This window comes from Oryzias latipes, chromosome 20 (assembly GCF_002234675.1).
Source record: "Oryzias latipes chromosome 20, ASM223467v1".
Classification (NCBI taxonomy): domain Eukaryota; kingdom Metazoa; phylum Chordata; class Actinopteri; order Beloniformes; family Adrianichthyidae; genus Oryzias; species Oryzias latipes.
In genome coordinates, this window is record NC_019878.2 from 12,224,785 (window position 1) to 12,249,322 (window position 24,538).

General features: G+C 39.3%; 1 protein-coding gene across 1 annotated transcript in view; it reads right to left on the reverse strand.

Annotated features, from left to right (window-relative positions):
• Positions 1–3,609: 3,609 nt before the first annotated feature.
• LOC101156047 (receptor activity-modifying protein 3) overlaps positions 3,610–24,538 on the reverse strand; it is a 34,275-nt gene continuing 13,346 nt past the window's right edge. The window contains exons 2-4 of the mRNA XM_004080950.4: positions 10,219–10,248; positions 9,793–9,952; positions 3,610–5,433 (exon numbers count right to left, since the gene is read on the reverse strand). Of these exons, the coding sequence (XP_004080998.1) occupies positions 5,178–5,433; positions 9,793–9,952; positions 10,219–10,248 (446 nt within the window). The 3' untranslated portion in view covers positions 3,610–5,177. The remainder of the gene's footprint in view (positions 5,434–9,792; positions 9,953–10,218; positions 10,249–24,538) is intronic.

Sequence of the window (24,538 nt, forward strand, 5' to 3'; positions counted from 1 at the left end):
ACATTACCAGTGCAACAAAAATGGCGATCAATATTGGAGCTATCCAGTTTAGATCCAGATGCCAGCTCAGACGAGGACAGCAAAGACATACATGGATCCACTTGTCTGCAAGTGGATGCATCAGAATCGAGCAGGAAGCTTGTGACCCACTGATTGTAGTTTACACATAGAAACTACAAGCTTTTTAAAACAGCATTTTTTGTCTGCTCCTGATTCCATTTTAATCTTAATTTTTCTTATGTATGTTCTATTTCATGTGAGAAATTGTAAAAAGAGCATGGTAAAAAAAAAAAACACAATTTTCATTGGAGTGGGTCTTTAAGTCAGTACTGACTGACTTAAAGACCCACTCCAATGAACAGTGTAATATTTTCAAACTTCTAAGGCAGCTTTTATGTTGGCATTAACTTTTGAGATATAAATAACTGTACAAAAACATTTGTCTTTAGGTCTCAGAAAACAAACCTATATACACTAAAGAAAATCAGTGATGGCTCTCCAGCTTTTCCTTTCATACTGTAACTCTTAAGAGCCAGAATCTTCTGGAACCGAGAGAAAAACTTCATAATGGAATTAAACACAAAACAAACAAATCTACCAGCCTATTGTTGTTTAAAAGGTTTAAATGTATTATTCTGCAAACCTGTACTGCAGTTTTATGGCTGATCTGTTTAGCGTACTTTTGACAGTTTTTACACTTGAGGCGAAGCTTAATTTCATGCTTCTGTGACACAGCCAAGATTGAACAGATCCAAGTATAAACGTGTCAGTGGCTCCATGTGTTTGCTTTTCACTGATATGTTCTGCAGCCCACTGCACGTGCTCACAAGCTGGAGTGATAAGAGTATGACAGAAAACAGAACAGGTGACAGCTCCGGCTTTAGTTCCAAAAACCGAAGTTTTAAGGAATAACTTGGAGTTTAAGTTCAATAACTAACATTTGCCCCTTTTCAGATTAAACAATAGAGCAACAGCCATTTTGATTTAAAGCCACCACTGATGGTGGAGCTGGTTATTAAAAGCATGCATTTTGTAGTAAAAGCACCAAATTTGGCATTTTTCTGAAATATAAACCCAACCAGCTCTGCTACTATCTATGTGTCTTACCAATCTGTCACGGTTCCTCCGGCTGCTACCTCCCCCCTCCCTGCTCTTTCATTGGAACCAGCTGGCCTTCATCACCTCATCACCTGGCAGACCTTCGTAAGGAGATCCATCCCAGCATACTACGCCAGTCCGTTATACTCACTCCGGTGCTTACGTCTGGCCTCAAGTCAAGTAACTTCGCTCTAGCAAATCCAAGCCTTGTACTTACTGTTTGTCTCACGCCTTCAGGTCATCTCTCCACTGGTCACGCTGGTTCCTCGCCTCGTTCCTGTCTCGCCGTCCTCGGCGTCTCCACTCACTCCAGACTGTCTACGCCGTCCTCGGTGCTCCACCTCGCTCCCAGCAGTTTCCTGCATCCACGACTTCCCCCCCTTGTCTGATTAAAACTCCTGACTCTACCTCGTCTCCTGAGTTTCTTCCGGGTTCCAGCATCTGGGTCTCCCTAGTAGTCCGATCATGACACAATCAGATTAAAATTGTGATTTGGTTTTGGAGATTGTATTTATTAAAACTACTTGTTTAATTTAGAAGCACTGGATTTGGCCATAACCCTAAACATTCAGTTGATCTGTTTGTTTACCTTGATGTCCTGCCTAATAATGATTATTGTACCATGGTCCGGGTGAATACTCAATTCTGATTGGCTGCTGGGTGTGCTGTAATCTTAGATGACCCCACCCTTCCATTGATGTGCTCTCCCTACCATGACAAAGGTGAATAAAGGTGGAAAGATTTCATGTAATCCATGGACACCAGTGCTGTTCACAAATCATTGAAGAAAAAAGATTCAGAGAACTGTCTACTGGGTCTAGATGACCCAACTCCCAATGTTAAAGTGCCTAGGATAGCACAAGGGTTAAAAAGGGAAAACGCACAGGATAACCACATGCCTAAAAAAGAAGTTCCTGTCACATAGCTTAAATGTTTTGTATCACTGCGATAGCTTCTTTAAAACAACATTTTGCTTCTTCATCTGGACAAAAGCAAGCGGTAAGGGGTAAAATTTCTCTCTGATCTGATGCTTTTTTTTACCCATTGTGACGATCAACATATATATTTCGCTTTAAATCGCCGATCTTGACTGCAGCGGTGGTGCGGCGCGTTGTTCTAACAAATATTCCGTTTTTTTGTGAAAAAAGGGATCCAAATCGGAAAAATAATTCTTTATAAAGAAAGAATTATAAAGAAAACAAGCTCTAATCTATTTCATTTGTATTTTTATTCAAATTTTTGTGAATCTGAAACAGATGAAAGGATGCAGGTTGAAAACGCCTGTAGCTGGGATGTAGAAATACCATCAGCAGACCACAAGTTCGCTCCTCTGCTCCGTTGCGTTGCATCCATTTGCAGACAAATAGATTCACGTACGTCTTTGTTTTCCTCATCTGAGCTGGAATCTGGCTCATAATCTTTACGGCTGGATAGCTCCAATATTGCTCGCCATTTTTGTTGCACCACTAATGTTGGGTCTGGGGTTGTGAGGGACTGTGAGCTAACGAGAGAGTATGTTTACAAATGGATGCCAGCAGGTGGGGGCAGCTTACTATGTGCCAGCGCCCCCGCCCACACAGCAGAGATACATTTCGTTCAGCAGAATTTATTTCCGTGAAAATGGCACAGGTTTTTGATTTTGGCTAAAACGGCATAACCATAATCAAAAGACCACTGAGGACACTTAAAAAATAGATCAAGAGCTGACCCAGCGTGGAACTCTAAGCCGATGAAACAAATTATGGGTCAAATGCTTTTTGCAACTTGTCATCACCCCCTGTAATCTGTCACATGGTCAATTGAAATGTTTTCACTTTGTTCCAGATTTTTTTCATGTGGTGTTTTTTTTTAAGACAATTTATTCCAGACTTAGGAATGCACATCAGAACAGTACAAGCTAATAAATATGGTTTTCGTTTTTGCATTTTTCTCCAATGATTTCATGAGATACGAGTTTTTTTGTTGAGCATTAACATCTTTGCTGGAGTGGCAGATTGTGTCACGTTTGAGTCTGGATATCATTTACCAACTTGTCACCAATTTTTGCTTTCTTTTTTCCAAAACATAACACTTACCGGTACTGTTTTTTTCTTCATGCAGTGCACGCACCACCCAATTCCAGGTGGTAACATTCAGTCATTCATTCATTTTCTTTCGTTTATTCCCTTTCGGGGTCACGGGGCTGCTGGAGCCTATCCCGGCCACTTGTGGGTGAAGGCAGGGGACACCCTGGACAGGTCGATAGTCTGTCGCAGGGCTACATATCACACATCCATTCACTATCACACCTATGGACAATTTAGAGTTGCCAGTTAACCTATGAAGCGTGTTTTTGGACGGTGGGAGGAAGCCGGAGACCCCAGAGAGGACAAACGGATGCAGGGGGAGAACATGCAAACTCTACACAGAAAGGTTCCCCAATGATGTTCTGTTTCAAGGCCCCTAGCCAGATCTTGAACCGGAGGCCTTCTTGCTGTGAGGCAAGAGTGCTAACCACTGTGCCACCGTGCAGCCCGGTAACACATTTTTTTATTAACAAAACCACCTTTATTAACAGTATACGTAGGTGCGAGTTGGCAGATGGAGTGATGGTTCAATAGAAAGTAAAAGGCAGTGTTTCAAAGAAGCAATAAAACACAGAGATTTTTTCTAACTTGTTATGAATGAAAGTGGTACTGGAGAGCAAACACAGATACAGCAGACAGCAGAAGACGCAGAGCAGAACTGTACAGTATGAGGTCTCAGTGTCAGTTCATAATTATTGCATCTGTTGAGAACCCCACATGTAATTAATAACAGTTTATTAACAACAGTATTTTATAAGTTAAACTCCTCAGACACAGTCCTTTGGGGAGCGCAGAAAGTTTGAATCCTGAAAGTATTGGAATAGTACAGACGTCTTTGGCCAGTGTGACTATTCCAGTGGTAACCATCCGTTTGGGGTGTTTTACAACTATCTCATTGGGTCTTATTTCCCAAAGCTTTAAAGTTCAATCAGTGACACCAGGCGTCCTTTGGCCTTCAGCGTAGATACAGTGCTCTGACAGGAATCTCTGAGGTCTGAAGTCTGGATCCAAAAGTTTCAGGGATGAATCACAGTTTTGTCCAGCTGGTCAAATCCTCCCAGGAATTAGACCAAAAAAAGTTTTTTTTTAGTTTCTCAAAGAAGCATTGCAGTACTTTAGTCTGTTTCCTGCCAAGAAGACAAATGAGGCGACAGGCATCTTGCAGCTAGTTAGCTTAGCATTTACACTGAAATGATGGAAAGAAAAGCTAGCATGACTGAGGAGGGGACATATTTTGAAAGGCTTTTTAAAACTCTCAGATGTATGTGTTTAATGAAACCACCTCTTCAATCCAAGCGAAAAGCCTTTATTGGACAGACGATCGTTTTAACCCCTTAACACCAGAGCTTTAGCTCCAGTGTATACATTCTTTTGACGAGCATAACTCTTCAATTGTTTACGCAATTAATGTAATTCCAGCCCAAAAGCAGCCTTAAACACTTGACAGTAGTGAAGTGTTTATGCAAGCAACGTAAACCAGCTGATTCTGTCATGGACAAAAAGCCTTTTTGTGCCGTTTTGCAACACTTTACATTTGTAATGTGTTACATATTGGTGCAAAGCTGACCTAAAAAGCCACTTATCGGTCAGAATCAGCTAATTTCCATTGATCATGTGTTACGGTAGGTCAAAGAGCATGTTTTTTTTAGGTGTCGCCGGCAACATCTCTGGTGTTAAAGGATTACGGCTTTTTTTTTTAGCTAACCAGGAGAGTTAAGTGACTTTGTTTTTAATCATGCTAAGCTTAGTTGATGTAATTCATCAACTAATTCATCAGAATGATATGATATCTTGACACATCAGATGTGTGTGGAGACATATTGTGTTGAAAACACTTGTTGAACACTAAGCGAATAAATGACACATTAATCTGTACTAAAACTCCACTGAAAAAGCTTTTGATTCTCGTTTTTTCTACAACATCCACATCCTTTGAGGATAATTTGACCAAGCAGAAGGATGTCCTTTAAAAGTGACATTTTCAATTCACCCTCTCTTGTCCTCTTAGGTGAGCTAAGCCAGAATATCGCTTCTCTTGCTGCACCAAACAACCAGAGCTATCATGGCTAAGGTGAGGAAAACCGGGATGAGGATGAGGATGGCAAGGGTGTCGTCCGGGGGGTCAAACCACACCACCTGCTCCAAGGTGCAGTTAGAGAAAAAGTGCTTGTGTATGCGGATGATGTAGCTCTCCACCAGGGGATTGGGCCAGTAGCAGTTGACATTTTGGGACTTATTCTCTGTACAGAGGGTGAAGAGGTGGTACTCACTGAGGAGACAGACAAGAGAAGAGGATTAGAAACTCTATCAGAGACTTAGCATGTATTTTTTCTAACATTAATACATGGAATGAAGAACTGTTGTGGAGTGAGTCATTTCCTGTCACGTCACAAGGGTCTCTAATGGCAAAAGAAGCGTTTCAATCCTGCTGTGGTTCGGCTATTAATAACCTAAGTCTTTGAGATTGGGCTAGTAATCCATCATTGTGACCAAAGATCCATTGCCGCCTCCTCACTTCTTCAGCCTTTTACCACACTTTATTTGAGTAGGGTCGCTCAGCGCTGCCCTGGATCTTTGCAGCACCACAGCTCAGCTCTGATGAGTACATTCAGCCCAGCCAAATCCCCCTTCCTCCATCCTCATTTCTTTATCCTCAAAGTCCATCTTAGATTCTCATGAATAAATGCCGCGGCTCCAGCTCAGCAGTGAATTGACCCTGTGCCCCCCCAGTCGGATCAGAGTCTCAAGATGAAATGCTCCTCACGCCTGGATTTATGGTATTGTGCTTATTGTTCACATAAATGTCAAAGGAGAAGTTCCCCAAATTTTGCAGAGTTAACCTGACCTGTATGCGACAATGAGTTCTTGATGATGATATTTTTTCCCTTTTTTGTAAGACAAATGAAATGATGAAGATGTAGTTTGGCTTAAAATATTTTGACTGCTGTCCTGCAGTCTGTACATGGCAGGCAAAGATGAATTGATTTCTCCATTTCTTTGAGGCCTTTTGTTTTAAGTCAATTGGTGCAAAGTTTGTGGGGGGAAAAAACGTTTGTCTTGTGTGAAAGTAAAACTATTTTTGTGTGTAAGACAAGCTAGAAAAACACAACTCCCAACATCTGTACAGAATGGAGGTTAGGTCAAAGCTTTAACGGACCTCTGTTTTATCATAAAAAAAATGTTTTTAACAAATAAAAATCTTTAAATCCAGGAGGAAGGAAGAGTTCAGACATTAAAAAATAAGCCATTTAAAAGCAAAAACACTTTTGTTTTGATGCTTTTGCAATTTTCTTTTCAACATCAATACTTTAGGAATCTAAAAAAATAGTTAATGAAAATATTGATGTTGGCTGCCAAAAACTAACAAGCAAGGTGTAATCTGAAAATTCATTTATTTCATTTTATTTTTTTTGTTTAAAACAAGAGTTCTTACAAAATAACCTGGGAAATGTTATGCATGGGAAATGAAAAGGGAAACAGGAAATAAGGAAAAAAATAGTTTAAAAAAAAAAGGTGTTTCTAAACAGTACAAATATATATCTATATATATCAGCTATATATCGTAATAACGCTGACACTGGCAAGTTTGTCAGTTATTTCTAAATGTGGTTGCCTATAATTAAGAAATTTCATTAATTGTATTTTAGAAACAGTTATTTTCTAACATTTTATTCCTTATAGGTAAAATAGCAAGAAACAAGCAATTACAAGCAATTATTGATCTGTTCCAGTTCTCCCTGATGTTTTCTAATACTCCTTCCAAAGCAGTCTGAAAGGTCTAACATGAACGGCAGAAACACTTCAAACCCAAACAAGCTTAGTAATTATTTGGTAAATGACAGAAAGAAAGCAAAACAAACTATAGGTAACAAAATAAATAAACAACTGGTATTAATGCATATGAAGCCTACATTGTGCATTTCTTGTAATAATCCCAACAACCCTGAACATTTGTAAAAACACAACAAAAAGACTGAATATTTTGGGCTCGAAAAGAAGTTAAATTTGGATTACATCTCATTTTACAGAATCCTTATAATTCCTACATCTTTTGTTTTATACCTTCATTCCGAATTCTTCGTAAATTTTGTACATGCAACGCCCAATCTGCCCTTACAGCCAGACATGTGCATCACACATAACTGAGATGAGACCCACATGGCTTCACAGACATTTGGAGTTGGGCAAGATAAACAGTTTCTGACTGCCTATTATATATTACCATACAAAAGATTCACTTAACCTGCCATGCTGCAAATCAGGAAAAGTTCAAATATTTCCTGCCAACAGATAATTCAGAGGATTATTTAAACTTTGGAGTGTAAAATCGTGTGCTTGACAGCTACGTCAAAGTACACCCTGTTACCTTCTGACTCTGCAGTTGAAGTGAGAGGGAAAAGACAAACACGAGAGGCCAGAGGTGAGACAAAGGGGAGACACAACTCTTCAAGTTTTTGATCTTCCTCCAGGTGCCAGGGTTTTCAAGAGGATGACTCCTTTCAGGAGTAACGGTTATGTAAATATTCAGACTGGGAGGCTCCGGTTGTTGAGAGGGAAGAGTGATGGGAATTTAGGAAAAGGTTTTTAGCTTCAGGTGGGTTTTGACTTTGGCTGCTTTTTTCAGCAATCGTATGGATAAAAGTGAAAATACATTTATCACTGTTCCATTAAGGTTGTAATAGCACACAAATTTAACAACAACTCAGTTTTACATAAATGTATTGCTTAGTCAACACAAAACCTGATAGGAACAAAAAACGAAAACTGTTTTTTTTTCTAAAAAAGAAAAACATACTTATTTGTCAAAAGCCTTTTAGGTGCACCTTATAGTGTGGAAAATATGGAACTTGGTTTTTTATTTTACGCAGGAGCTAAAACAGAAGTTTTTGAAGATAATTTCCACCTAATAAACCTAACCACAGCATGGAGCAACAAAGTCATCCAAAAAGCAAATTAAATCTAAGTCAACTGTCTCTTAATTTTTTTGTTAAAAGCAGCAAAAGTGATTGCAGCTAACTGAGTTGAAGTGTCACATGTCAAGAACAAATATTGTACCCTCAGGTGTAACACTTCAATACACAGGGGTGTTTTAGGATTTGTGGGTTTTGAGTTTTTACGTGTGCAATCAGCAGTAATATAACTGAAACCATTCTTTGGTCTAGGTTCACTCACACTGCACCCTAAGGATGGATCATCCTCGTCCTTGTGTTGCACTGTCACAAACTAAAATAAGGGAGACAAAATGTGTGAGGTGCTGGATGGCTTGTAGTCCCATGTAAGATTGTTGGCATTTTTTGTGTAAATCTATCAAATAATCTAAACTGCACCAACGTTTATTGGAGTATATAAACACTTTTTAAATCATAGAAGCAACAGTTTTCAGTCAAAACAATTTGAAACTGACGTCTCTGAGTCGTAATCGTCAACAGCGGTGAAAATCCACAAACAAATGTTGCAATGGTCAGAACAACTCTAAAATTGTTTCTTGTTTGATTTTTTTAAGAAAACACTGTGAAAGATTACTTCATCAGTGCCAAGTGTTACGTTTGGCTGAAATCAGTCTCAGTCCTGTAAACCTCTGCAGATCTCCAGTATTTTTTTAGCTTTCTTCCATTAGAAAAAATGACAGGAAGTGTCAGGAGGAGACATGCAGCAATGATCACATTACTGTAAAGATTTACCAGGATCTCACTGTGTGTGTAATTTAGCATGTCATAAACTCTATCTGCTTCCCATCTTGATGTAATCCAGCCCCACGCCGCCTTCACATTGTCAGTTTTACAACCAACTTAAAGGCGGCTTCACAGGAAGGCTGAGGATGAGTGACTGTTTCTGTATCAGATCACAGAACTTGCAGAGCTTACTCTTTTACATATTCATTTCTTTCGCTGAAAAGCATTACGAGAGTCTTTGAATATAGCTGTTTTATAGACAAGCTATTCATAGGCTCTCCTACATTTTGGCACTTGTTTCCTGCAATAAGAAAAGAGCCAAAGGAAACAGCTTATCTCATTTTTTAAATGTTGTAACAAGCCATCTTTGTATTTTTGCAGCTTGTACAAAAAAACTTAACCCTCAACACCTGATTCCATCTCATTGCGGTTTTATACTATTATTTGTTTTAAATTTAGAGTAAGTTGCATGTTTCTTTTATATAAATGGCATTATCAATACATTCAAATTGCAAGAAAAGAAACATTTTGATTCTCATTTTCAACAGAAAGACACGCACTGAGCTGAGATCTACTCTGGCTGACAAATCAATTTAAATTCCTCCCACAACTATTCAGAACCTGCTTGATTCTCTTTCTTATAGACTAATTTACCAGTAATTTTATCCAGCCAAAGAGGAAAACATTACAGCAGTAATAGATATTAGAACTGTCACCATTGAGTTTCCTGTTCTGCTTTATTTTTGTCCAAATATTTCACTGCAAGGGTACAAATTCCAGTTTTATTTTTTACTGTTTTCTACAATGATTGTGTTACAGTTTTTTAGACATTACATCTTTTAATTTTGTGGTGTAATGTGTTCTTTTCCTAAATCGCGTGTCTGAAGTGACTTGAACCAAAAATGTAGATTTGGTTTCAAATGCTTCCAGACATCAGGCTGCACGTAGGTTCCTACCTGATGAAGTGCGTGAGGTTGCACCAGTGCTGTGGATCTATGTGGGCCATGTTTCGCTTGAAGTCCTCCCCGCAGACCTCCACCTCCCACTGTAGACGAGACTCATTGCAGATTCTCCTCCTCCAGGGGGAGGTGGGCTCAACACTGATAGTGTCTGTGGCTGTCAGAAAGAAAATGATAGAAAATTGAGATAGGCTGTGTGCGACTTTGGATAAGGAAGACATTCTCTGAGGTGTAACATGGCAGACATTGATGTATTTTTCAGTTTTGTGTTTTCTATGAATTTCTCCTCACAAGCTTCTCGTCATTATGTGTGATACAGCTGTGGATTACAGTCTCTGTTGTATGTAAAGACCTGTTTTTCTATTGTGCAAAGAACAAACTATTTCCTTTCCATTTGTCAAAACAAAGAGTGGAGATGCTCACCTGATAACCCTCTCATCATCCAAGCATTAACTATGAAGGGAAAAAAACACAGGAAAACAATCAGAACAGACATTTAGGAAGATTTTTTCGTTCCTTAGCATCAAGCTTTGACACCCCCTCCATCTACAGCCACTCTCTTGGTTGTCAGGTTTTGTTGTGATGGACCTTTGGCCCGTGGTCTCAATGAATACTAAAAGCTCTCCAAAAAAGGATATTTGCTGACATTTGATAAATGTCAGCTGAGTATTCAACAAGAGCTGCCTTTTAACAAAGCAGCCAAACGCAAAAGGCTTCACAATCAAGCATGCACCAAGCTTGTCAAATTATTTATTTAGATGGTCATAACGTTCTACTTGGGGTGTTTATTTCCAACCTGTGATTTTTCTTCCTCTTCTGCCATATTTGCGGAGACTTTCACTCCTTCAGCTGGGTAAGATGAAAGCTTTCTGCTCCCAGCCACTACTACATTTTCACAGGAAATGTCTTTTTTTTTTCTTTTCTTGGCATTCTTCCATTTCCCACATGGTTTTCAGCACGTAACTCCATCCCCAAGCACTGAGAAAACCCATTAAAAAGTGGTCAAAAATAGTCCACGGTCATTTACCCAACTGTCTTTTTGTCACTCTAAAGATGAAGCAAGATGTGTAGGGTATCGGAGCGCTTTCATCTCCTTTGGAAATGTATTCAAGCATCTATAGTCAGTGCAGTTGCAATTATTTTACAAGTCACCAACCTTTTTTTTTAAATGTACACTTCCCTGTATGTTCTTTTTAAAACGTTTCTCCATAGAGAGAAGTTTAAACTCCTGATAGAGGTGACTGTCTTGTCACTGTTAATTACCAGGACTTATCTTTAATCAGCTGTTCTTCAAAGGTCACTCAGCAAACACTCTCTCAGAGTCCCAGCATCCCTGCCCAGCTTTTCCCGACCTTTTTGACAACCTAATACTGAAAGATGAATTACTTATCCCGTTTGCTGCCCTGCATATCGTCTCTATATCTCAATTTAACTGCGGCAGAGTTAAAGCAGGTGAAGAATTGCGCCCTCGATGACCCGCCGCCTTAGAGCAGGCTTCGGACAAACTTCTCTGCTTCCTGCTCTCTGATCAGAAATTAATTCACAAAGCAAATGCGGCACAGGCTAAAAATGCCGCCGCACAGGAAGGAAGGTGGATCTCCCTTTGAAGCAGCGAAGGAGGATCGTGGCGATAGACGTCCTGCAGGACAAAGACTCTCACCAGGCCACGCTTCTAAATATAGAGACTTCCCTGTTTGACAGAGTTGGACTTTGATCGTAAATTTTAGCTTCTTGTGTTTTTTTAAATTAACAATTACTTTACATAGTTCAACAAATTGTAATTTTTGATTGAAAAAGATACATTGAAAAAGTATTCTTTAAGTTTACCTTTGAGCAAAAGTAATTTAGAAGCTGATATACAATAAACTGCAGATACTAACGTCATGTGATATTTAGCATCAGAGCAAAAACAAGCATCTACCAAAACATTAAAAATCTGACCACTTAATGTATGAAATGACTAAAGATGCGTCAGTTTTATGGAAGATAGGGGGAAGGAAGCTGCTTTTGAGAGCTGCTTTTTTAACCCATGGTATAGAGATTGGCCAGCTGAGTGTCCTTCCTCTTAACCCCATCATTTCTGATCACTTTCTGATTACCTTCCAGTTTACATTAGAATATGCTACTGCCACAGTGAATAAGAAACAGCTTAGAAGAACCTTATCTCACCGTTCTGTGTCTGTGTTTAAACTCACAGTTCAACCAATACTTAGTCACATTTTGAGCAAATACTCTGAGACCAGCTCCCATAGCATAAGTCCTAGTATAAATGACCTGTTTGTTAATGATGCCTTACAAGCCCTCAGGAGTACACTCGATATTGTTGCCCCCCTGAAACCTAAATTCGTTAGACAAACCGAGTAGCACCGTGGTTTAACGCTGAAACACGTTCTCTTAAACAAGTAATCCGTAAGTTGGAAAGAGAATGGCATCGCTCCGGTTCAGAGCAGTCTCTGAATACCTGGAAACATAGCCTATTAAATTACAAAAAAGCTCTGCGTAGAGCTAGAAGCCAGTACTATTCAACCTTAATATCAGAGAATGGAAATAATCCAAGATTTCTTTTTAGCATTATTGCTAGATTAACTCGCAGTCAGAGCTCAGTAAAACCACATGTTCCTGTTTCTCTCAGCTCTGATGATTTTCTTACATTTTTCGATAGTAAAATCTCAAATATTAGATATAAGTTGAATCAAGTTATTCCTACTATCAGCCCAGAGCAGGCTGAAGCGACAGAACTGGAGGCATCCATAGAAACCTCTGTAACATTAGACTGCTTCACTGCTGTGGATCAAGCGGAAAAAGCATAAATTATTACGTCCTCCAAATCCTCAACTTGTCTGTTAGACGAATTCCCACCAGACTTTTTAAAGAAACCTTCCCCCTAATTGATGAATCCATATTAATGATAATAAATACCTCTCTGGAAACGGGTTACGTGCCACAGTCTTTTAAATATGCAGTTATTAAACATCATCTGAAAAAGCCCAGTTTAGATCCTAGCAATTTGGCCAACTATAGACCAATATCAAACCTCCCCTTTATTTCTGAAATCCTAGTAAGAGTTGTAGTTAAGCAGCTTGACTGCCAGGACAACAGCCACTTTGAAGACTTTAAGTCGGGGTTTAGACCCCACCACAGCTCAAAAACTGCTCTAGTTAGAGTCTCTAATGACTTGTTATTGGCCTCAGAAAAGGGACTACTTTCTATTCTGGTCCTGTTAGATCTCAGTGCAGCTTTGGACACTATCGACCACAGTATTTTACTCCAAAGATTAGAGCATGACATAGGGATCAGAGGATCTGCCCTCCAGTGGTTTAAATCCTATTTATCCAATAGGTACCAGTTCGTTAATGTAAATGGACATTCTTCTTGGTGCACTAGAGTTAACTATGGAGTCCCACAGGGCTCAGTTTTAGGACCCATCCTGTTTATGCTTTATATGCTACCCCTAGGAAACATAATCAGGAAACACAACATTCATTTTCATTGTTATGCCGATGATACACAGTTGTATTTGTCCATTAAACCTGGCCAGAATGACAATATAGAGAAACTGAATGCGTGCGTCAGAGACATCAAGACCTGGATGACAATTAATTACCTCCTCTTGAACCCAGAAAAAAACAGGGGTCATTAAACTAGGTCCTAAAAACCTCAGAGATGCTCTGCCTGATCAGATAGTCTCCCTGGATGGCATAAATATAGCCCCCAATTCCACAGTTAGAAACTTTGGGGTTTTTATTTGACCAGGTATTTATCATTTAAGGCTCACATATCTCAGGCATGTAGAACTGCCTTTTTTCACCTGCAGAATATTGCTAAAATCAGAAATATACTTTCTAAAAGTGATGCTGAAAAACTCATCCATGCGTTTGTTACGTCGAGGCTGGATTACTGTAACTCTTTGTTAGCAGCGTGTCCTAAGAGTTCCTTAAGAAGTCTCCAGCTTGTTCAGAATGCAGCAGCTAGATTGTTAGCAGGAACTAGCACAAGAGATCACATCACTCCTGTGTTAGTTTCACTTCACTGGCTCCCAGTTTATTCTAGAATAAAGTTAAAAATCCTCCTGTTAATGTATAAGGCCTTACGGTATGGCCCCATCCTATATTAAAGACCTCATAGTGCCTTACCATCCAAATAGAACACTTGGCTCCCAAAATGCAGGACTGCATGTGGTTCCTAGAATTAGTAAAAGTACGGTTGGAGATAGAGCGTTTAGCCACCAAGCCCCTGTTGTGAGCCTGCATGGAAGCTCTAGAGCAAAGAATAGCTTTGAGGACTTTCATACAAATCCGACAGATGCACTACAAATCTCATCTTTGAAATAACAGAAGTAAAGAACCAGGAACATCAGTTGAAGAAATTACCCAAGATGAAGATTAAGGTATTGAATCAAACAAATAAATTACGAGCAGCAACTCCCAACTTTACTTTAACTAATGGAAACACTCCACAGAGGATGACAGGGTCAAAAAGATTCAGCTTTTTGCCCCCTCCTTAAGATGGAATCATAGCATTAGGGTAATATTGCACACAGAGACAATATCTCCGAATTTCCCAATCACAGCACAAAGAAAATGAGTCTTTTCCATCCACAGAGCAGCACGCTGGTAGAAATTTCATGGGGATTAGGAGCACACTAGAAAAACTGCATTCTTTAAAAGCTCTCCTTCTCGGACTTCCAAACTTAGCCTTCCGCCGTCTTGTTCCCACAGGTCTGTCTCCTCATTTGTGCTGCATAAACACCAAAAAGAAAACTCCATAAATAGCGTCCTTTAAATTTTGTAAGCAAACATAGTCATCAAGTGTTTTTGAGCCATATTTAGATTCTGTCCAACTGTTAAATAAAACGGGATAATAGACATCTGGAGAAGAAGTTCTGGTCACATATCCTGGATGGTCCATATTATAAACTCTAGCGGGTGACCAGAGCAACAGAAACCTGGAATGTAGGTGGAATTATTTCACGGTTTATCACAACAGCAAGACAGTAGAAAAGATCTCTGTCCTTCAAATGTCCCTATGATGGACATCTATCATCTGTCTATTTATGATCAGAGTTAATGGTGGAAATTTCTTCCAAAAAAAGCAATCTATGAAACTACTTGTGGACTTTGTTTCTTTGAAACAAACTCTTGCTTCATCATCGGGTCATAAGCAAGCAGTAAGAGGTGAACCTTTCCTCTGAAATGATGGTTTTTATCACTTGACGTTTAGCATATATATACCAATTTCCTTGGTTGTGACAGATGGAGGACAGTGCAGGCTCAGTAGTTGTTAAGCATTACACCCTGTACCAAAATTCAGTTTCTTGGGAAAAACCATTTAAGCCTGAAAAATAACAGCACTAATAATTGATTAATATTTCATATTAATTTCTTTCGTACATGACCATGGTAAAAGCGGGATAATGCCCTTCGAGGTGTCCATTATCAGAAATGAATGGACTTAGCAGAACTAACCGTCCAACGTGATCAGGCCTTCACATCGTCATTTAAATTCCTCACTAATTTCATGAATCCTAAATTTTTTATAAATTGCTGCTTTAACCTGCTCTTTTCCAAAGAGTAATTATTGTCTACAAAACTACTTTATCATCAGTGGATGTTTTTAAAATGTTCAAGCACAAGGAAAAGGGCTGGCTTTGTTGTGTTTGCTTTAACTTTTTGTCTTTATCCTGGAGCGTCACTAAAAATGTTTGACCTGATTCACAGTTTGAATAAATTCAAAGTTTATGCAACATTTTTCAAAGCAAGCTGGTGCAGCCGCCGTCTCTTTAAAGTCCTCAACACTGAAATCAGAGTGTTTGCAGCTGAACGGCTTTGTGCAACACATTGTGCAATCACTTTGCTGTTTTGAAACTTTTTGGCTTGTCAAAAATAAAGACTGAATATTTTCTTAGTGCCCAAAAGTAACATATGGACCATTTTCAGAGCAGTTACAAGAGCAAAAGAACTTTGCTTCCCTGAGTTTAGCAAAAATGTATTTTTATGCTTCCTCTAGAGACTATTTTTATGTCTGAAGAGGCCAGGCCTCTGAATTAAATGACGTGGAATAAAAATGTTTTATTCAATGAACAGCTCCGATTTTTCAGAGAATTTTCATCTCAAAACCAGCTCAGAAGAGAAACCCGTCTTCATCCCCACATTGAACTTTAAGCTAAGTCCCATCAAGAAGAAAAATAGTTCTGTTTTTGGTTAAACTATTTCTACTTCAGTAATACACAACCTAATGTTTTATTTCCTAAACAGAGTCAACATCTCTGACATTTCTTAGTCACACAAGCTGAAATTCAGTTCTTAAACAGTTTTTTTTAACTCTGCTATTAAAAATCCATTTTGTACATTAATAGCAGTCTTTCCTTTTAGATAATTAACACTTGTACATTCTTAAAGGGGAGTTAGGCTGAGTATTTACAAAAGTGCGACATTAGAGTTACAGCATGACTTGCATTTTAAGCAGTCTATTAATCCCTGGAGGTGATTTTCTGCTCTGATCTCTGCGACAGAAAGACTGTACCAACTGTCTGCTGCTGTAGTGCACACAATGACAGTGTTAAATACTACTTTAATTTCAGGATAAATATATTAATTAATATATTTTCCTTTTTTTCCCCTCGATAGTTCGCAACGTGGCCACTCTGAAACCGTTCCCTTTCATTAAGACAGAAATTCCTGCTTAATGCCCAAACTTAATGCTTAGGAGCCCAAACTATTATCTAAAGTTAATTAACCAATTATTTCAATATTAGTGCATCGACAAAATTCTGACACATTTCAAATAGGGGTCTGGCTTCATTTGAAATCATAGTTCTGGTCTGATATTTGCCAAATGTTTCACTCTTGAGCTTAATTCAGTCAATGAATTGCAATGCAGAGCATTTCTTTCAGTCCAGTAAACAGTAAAAGTGATAAATGATCAAGGCAACAGTCACATACCCTGTATGTATACGTTTTACTTATAAATGGATCTGTTGGTGCTTTTTCTTGCTTTAGCAGTCTAAGATTCTGCTGCAGAGAATTCTGCATTTCAGTTTACTAGATGCAAACTGGAATAGAGCAACTGATGATGAATCTGGAAGAACAATCTACCAGCAGGATTCCCTCATCATGAGCTTAGCAAAGCAGTGGAGGAGGAGGAAGTGTGAAATGAAGCCTGTCCTGCTGAGGAAGCACCAGCAGGAGGGCCAGCAGGGGTAAAATATGAGAGCGTGACAGCTATGATTATCTGAAAGATGATTCATGAGTCTGATATTTTAAATAACTATGCATACATATTTATGAGAGTAAAGTAGGAGATGATACAATAAATAAATGAAAACAGGTAATTAATGCAAGACAAAAGGTGATCAATAAAAATAGAAGGAATTACAGCCTGAAGAATTACAGAAGATGTTGCACGTGATATGGTTTTGCACGTTGTGCAGAAGAAATTAAAGTAGTTTTCAGGTGAAAGTGAGCCTTTACAGTACTGGGGTGGTATTGCTGTTAAGGTTTGAAGCTAGTGTGTGCTGGGATAGTTTGTGGTTTAGATGCGTGTTTAATACCCTGATGGCCCGTGGAAAGAGGATCCAAAGAGTCCAAAAGATCATCTGATTTCTAATGAGCACAGAATCTGGTCCATCTCAAAACAGAGGAAAATGCGGTTTTGGTGGCAAGTTTGAGCACAAGGAGACAGACAATCACAGCACAGAAAGGAAGGATGCCAAAAAAATGAAGAGACAAAGGTAGAAAACTCAGCCTAAAAAAATGTTCATATTTATGTACTTATATACGCAGACCCATTACGAAAAGCAGATTTTAAAGTGAATTAGACAATTATTTAATTGGTAAATTTAGATGAATATGTCAGATTACAACATGATAAAAAGTTCCTCTGGCATTTTCCTTCAACAAGTCTTTGAGGGGGACTCGTGTGTTAACAACGAAGCTGAAAGGTGCAGTGTCAGTGCCATGAACAAACGTTCTGACCGATATTCTTTTTGAGTCCCTGACTTTGGGCCAGTCAAGAAAAAATAAAGCCCTTTTGCAGCTACGTTCACATTTAGGAGTCTCTTGCTAAACGCTCACATCTTTCTGCAGATTAGGAGGAAGAAAAACTCCTTATCTGCTAGCATAGTGTGGCGCTGAATTTCAGTTGCACGACTGTGCACTCTCATATGTTGCAGGCAATTCCACCCTGCTCCTTGTGAGCAACTGCCCTGATTGTTTTGCAGCCAATCCCACTTCAGTAATTGCTGATTAGCTGGATTGAGTGAGCCCAGTTTCTGATTGACTGAACACACCTGATCCAGATGAGCAGTGATTACTGAAGGAGGGTTAAAAAAGCAAGCAGGCATTAGCTCACAAGGGACAGGGTTTTAGATCACTGTTTCAGAAGTTGTTTGATTGGCTCTTCTGCATGTCAATTAACTGATGTACTTAGTAGTGATGATTGGCTGATAAATTTAAAAATATATGTCTGTATTTGCCATGGCCCTTGATTTACCAACACTTCCATCAACGATTAGCGTATTGGGCACCTCTGCCCTGCATGGTTCAACATATTTAGTCCAAGAGCCCATCCTGCTCTTGCATTTGCTACTGTTGGGCAAAGGTGGGGTGCACCCTGGGAGTATCTAATTAACCTACGAAGCATGTTTTTGGACTGTGGAAGGAGCTGAAGCCCCCGGATTGAGTTTTTGTGAATATTGAATTGTTACTTTCCTATTTGACCAAAAAGAAAAATCACACACAAAGTGCTGTAGAGCCTGAACACTGCGGTGTTTCAAAAACTTGTTTTCCCCCACCTTTTTGACATTTATGGAACAGCCTCGGTGGTGTCCGTTCCTGCCTAAACAAGCTGGAAAAACTAACCAGCTAAACATAAACCAAAGGGTCACATGACTACACCTGCTGTTTAGTCACTGATTTCCTGCTCAAACACACACAAGAGTTACAGATAGACGTATCCTAAAACCATGACTTGTTGATCAATCCCTCGGCTGGGCTCATTTGACAGAGAACTCTAAACTTTGCATGCACTGTGTGCATCTGCGCAGCTGCAGCTCCCTTTATCATGCAGATACATTGCTCAGCCTGCAACAAACATTGAGTGGCAACTTTCCAACAGCTTCCCGACCACAGATCCACAGAGAGGATGCAATTAATCTGCAGCTGCCTCTGCTATTTGAGTCTGCACAACTGTAGATCAGGGATTGTGTAGAATGTTTTTTTTACGCTGCAGCCAACTTGGTTCTGAGCAATTGTGGCTCTGCACTGGCATCAAATGTAGGCGAATATATTTTCATCTCATTCTCCCTTGTTCGGACAGCCTTCTGCTCAATCACAGGTTATCCAGCTTTCAGTAGGCTTCCTCCTCGCCGAGGTTTGTGAGGCTGCCACAGCTGTTGCTGAGACACGATTGACCGGGACAAACACTCACACTTGCACTAATGAGGCCTTTCCTGGCCATTGTGAATAGAGCCAGTCATGATTGAAGCTCAGCTCATCATCATATAATCACATCAGGAGTGATGATGAAAGAGGAATCTTGCCGCATGTTGGCATCTGACCATTAAAAGCTCATAGATCAGACAGAATATTAGCATTTTAACAGCTGACTGAATGAGATCTTTACAGACGAATGGAGGGGTTTCACTTTACAAAAAGAAAAGTACTTTAATATACACCACAAGAGCTTTATATGGCAAGTGGATCGTCAAAGAAACAGGAATTTACTGAAGATATAATCAAACGGCTTAATTAAGTCTTGTGTTTCTCATCAAAGAATTCAAGGACCGACCGATTTTGGAGGAAGCTCATTTGATTTTCAGTGTGGGAGTTCAAATGAGCAAAATGCTGCACTTATGAACTTGAGAAATGCGTAAAACCCTGTTTCAGAGCTCGGAAGATGCTGCAAGCAATGATCATTAAAGAACTGTCACGGCACTTCCTACATTAGCAGATAAAAGCTGGGAGCTGACGATGGTTTCCCCTCAAACAGAGATGCTGCTTTCATTGTGTTTTCTGCATTAAAATGCAATTAAAGCTGTGAATTAGATGGAGCAAGCTGAGCTATTTTCGACTAGATGGGGGGAAACTACATCGCGGCGTTTGATGATGTGAGCTGGCAGCAGGCCACCTGAGCAGCAGCTCACGCACCTGCACACTGTCATCCACCGCTGTTAGATAAATATAGATGAGAGGAAAAACACAGTGAAAGGAGGAAGATGAAGCATCTGTGCCGTCTAAGTGAAGTGGAAGCAGAGGGGGCCGCAGTCTGCATCTTATCCCTCTTCAAATGCCTCTAAAGGACAATTAGTTAAAAAGCGGTTTGTGATAATGGTGTAAGTTCATTAGTAAGAAAAGATATTACATTTGTCTGCAAATTGGGGTTTTCCAACTCTGAGTAAATATTTTATTGCTCCAAATGTAGGACAAGATCCCACAGAAGCCATTGGATCAGCCGACAGCGGGAAAGACTTGTTTTTAGAACTTCAGCAAAGAAATTAAATAGGGGGGGGGAGGGGTCTGGTGTGTTTTGTTTTCCTGCAGCAGCATCTGACTCCTCCTCGGTTCTCTGTCTTTCCATACAGGTTAATAGACCAAGCTCCTGAAAATCAGCTGGGGATTTTGTAGACAGATGGAAAATGATGTAGAGTGAAAGAGACAAAATGCTCCCAAATGGCCTCCAAGAGAAACGTTTTTGGAAAGCGTCAAAGAGAACACATGAACACATTGAATGTGTTCTTAAAGGCGCATATAAGCCATGGTGTTAACACTGCACAGGAAGGGAGGGGAATCTTTGTTCCTTTGGTGCAAAATGTCGATATAAAAAAGACTTACTGTCATAGAATTCCATCCGGGCACAAACCACAATTAATTAATCTGTCCTCCATGATCAATTTTCAAAAAGTCGGCACTTCAGTGAATGAAAAGTGACGCCATCCATACTTCGCTACCAAATCTGAATACTCATTGGTAAAAGTTCAGCCTGGTTTAACTTTCAACATCAGTTTCTTGGCCACACCTGTTGTGCATATAGCCTGAAAACAGTTGTAGAAACTTGAGTAGTTGCATGCAAACGCGTGAGATTTGAACACGAAAGGCTGAAGCACGACTTAATGCGTGTTTACATAGACTTTTCATTGAAAGTGGTCGCTTGACCATGCGTAGCCGTGGGCGATGTGAACGTACCATTGGAAGCAAGAGGAAGCTGAAACTACCTCAACTTTTAAATGTTCTGTAATTCCTCTTGATTGCTTTTTGGCCTCAATAATTCCAAGTCATCAATATTACTCTCTTACAATTCAAATGTTCAACAAAACACATTGTTTTAAAACATTGTGGTGATGTTTTAAAGCAGAACAAGCTATTTTTTCTTGAGAGGGACCTGGATGCAGACAAGATGGCGCCTGACATCAACGGCCGGAATTATAAAACATACTCTAGCCATAACCCAAAAGTGTTTAGAATTGTAGAAAAAAAATTATTATAAAGTAAGATATAGCCGAACTGTTGGAGCCGCCAGTTAAAATCAACTTTTTTTCTATCGATATGGGGGAACTTTTGGTTCTGAACATTGATGTTTACAACCAGGTCCTCTTATTTAGTTTTGTTTTGTTTTTAGCAAAAATAAAGATTTCAAGACTATCTCTCATAAAATTCCTCAAAAAGTTTGGAGAAACAGTTTTTCTAGTGTCCAAAAAAAGCCTTTTCAAATTAAAAATATTTCATCCTTTCATGCTACATGTCGCTAATTTGCAATGTACCGTATAATCCAAAGCTCCGGTTGATGTTAGCATCACATTAAAAGGAAAAAAACACTGAAAAATAATTTTGTATATAATTGGAAATAAATTCAGGCATGAAGGGGTTTAAAAAATGTAACAACTGCCTTTATCTTTAACTTAACATTGCTGTTTGCTTCAATATCAATAAAAGAAGTCCTAGTACAGGACTCAGGTGTGCATCATTTAAACAAGTTTGTCACAGTAAAACACATATTTCTATTGAGTACATCCTGCAGCTCACAAGTTTAATGTATTATGCACGCTAACACACAAATTTAAATAATTAATGATGTTTTCTTGAAGAGGGGGGCAGAGTTCCCCAGAAAAACACACAATATAAGAGAGAGAAAGAGCCAACACAACCCAGGGAGGCTGAGATCTGAACAAGGAGCCTTCTTGCTGTGAAGCGGCAACTCAAGCTGCCTCATCACCATTGTCATCACTCATCTGGGAAAATCTCATCACAGGAGCTTCACAACAAGTTGTCTCTGCCTCTGTTTTTGAAACACTTTCCAAGTTGTGTATAAACACTGTTCTGTTGATGAGCAAACTAAAGATTGGTGGTCTAAATGAAGAAAAACCTGCATGTAAGAGTAATTTTCAGGCTCATTTAGTCTTCAAATGCCCCTCAGTTTTAACCGATCTTTGCTCTTTGAAGATAATGGCCTCCTCTGCTTTTTAAGCCACGCTGCCCACTGCGTTCACACGCTGTGCACAGGAGAGGCGTGCAAACGAGACTAACACGGACGCAAACAACTGAGGGAGGGCTTTGTTTGCTTTAGATGCAGCATTGGAACTGGGAACAGAGGAGCACCCTGGATGTGAAACTGCAAAGATGAAATTTGACTTTTTTTTTTCCTACTTAAAAAAAAACCAGTAAGAAAAAAACTTGATATTTTTGTTATGCATAAAATAGAGAAAAGTCTTCCCAATGTTTAAGAATTGATGGCTCTTTCAGAATAATCAATATCATCACACAGATGAGCCCCCAGGTTTCCTCACACTTTCATTAATCTCATCTTAATTGTTATGTACATCTATGTTATGTACAAAAAGTACCTTTATAACATTACGTAAACATGGAAATAAAAGCAGTGACTTTATTAGATTGGTGCTTGACCCTCTATCAGTAATGCCGGCAGGCAAGTAGCTGTGCTCTCAGACTTTCTTTTTATCAACAGGACTCCCTGACAGGAAGATAGATGACCTTCTAGGAGAGGCCTGATGTTAAGTAGCCACTGAGGTGACAACAAAACGGGGACAGGAAGTGGCTGTGACAGAGAGGCTGACCCAGAGTCACAGTAAAGAGGTACAGGTTGTTGTTACTGATGCTCATGTGGACAAGCAAACCCATTAAGCTGTGGAATATCCCAGTCTCGAAAACTGGATTTGCCTTTAGCTCAGGTAGTTGTTTTTAAAGAAAAATAAAATCAAGTAAATCATTTTACAAAAAACTGATATATTCCATTGTATTTGTCATTTCCTTTGTATAAATGCTAAATAGTTCCAAATGTCACAGTTGTCAACATTTGATTAAAGACTGAGGTTTGTCTCAGCCTCCAATCAGGTGCGGAACATCGAAGAAGTCGCCCTTAAGTCTTTTTTGGGATTTGGAGATACAACCCAAAGCTGCGTCTCTCTGCTGTGACTGTGGTTTGCATTCTGTGCTCCGCCCTTCCAGGAGCCGAAATGTAGAGAGTAGCGTCAGGAAGAGCATTCAACATAAAACTTTTAAACAATATCAAATAGATTAAAGGACAAGATAGTTACAGATGAAGGATGTGATGATTTTCTAAGCATTTTAGGGGTTCGGAAGGATATGACACCCTACATGAGGACTCAGAGATCAATACCTGGGTCCTCAACCAGGTGACGTTTTCCAGATTCCTTGTATTTCTTGCAAGATAAAAGTGTAAATTAAATGTGTAGAATTGATGGCAAATCAATTCACATTTTAGTTTCCGAAAGTTCAGCCCACTGTTGTTTTTCCACATCAAAATTATACAAACAGAACATTATTAGAACATTAAACCACACTGTATGGTCACATGACTTTGCAAAATTCAAAGTGTTTCCACTCATTAGACTGTAATGATGGCTTGATCATTCTTGATCATTAATATATTTTATTTTGAAACGATTTTATAATGGTATAGTTTGATTCAATTCAATTAACAACTTGCCTCAGACAGATCAATCTGGCTGGATAAATCTATTCATCGATTAATTATTACACCCCTTATCTGCAGTTACTGCTATTAAAAAGATTGCGGTGACATAATTCTTTACAGCATAGACATAAACAAAAGTCTACTTTCACCCCTGCCATTACCCCATAGTAGGGCTGGCTAAATCCAGGCCTGGTTGATACCCAGAACCTGAGGCGAATACTTGGAGTCTGAGGAGCACAGTGGGAACGGAAGGAGATGAGACGCCTGCTTGACAAGGCAGTGCGAGGGTGATGAGGAAGGGAGGAAGAGCAGTGTCTGTCAGCTGTCATTTATTGATATTGAGAATGGTAAACCCAAGCAAACCCCTTTAACCGTAACCCAAAGCGCTGTGACTTTCTTTCTTTGTCACAGCTTCAGCTGGGTTGTGACACTTGGCTTATCTTCTGTTGAAACTGATTTCATTGGTCCATCCTACCAGCATTCGAGTTGGTTTTCTGCTAACCAGTTATTGCACATGAGTGACTTATATATGTTTTTTCTTCTTTAAAAAAATTTTTTTTGGCTCCTGCAACTTAAACTTCAGAAAATACAGAAAATAAATGGGGTACATGTCTAAGGTACATTTGTTCCAGTGGGAGTGGGTCTATACATTTTTGGAAATAACCTTATTTATCAAGTGAATGTTGTTTATCTATCTTAAACAACAGGTTAGAAGGCATCGTTTGAAAGTGTGAAAGGTTATCTGTTAATGATGGAGTGTCCTGCTCCAATACATTTAATTGTTTGGTTTAAAGCT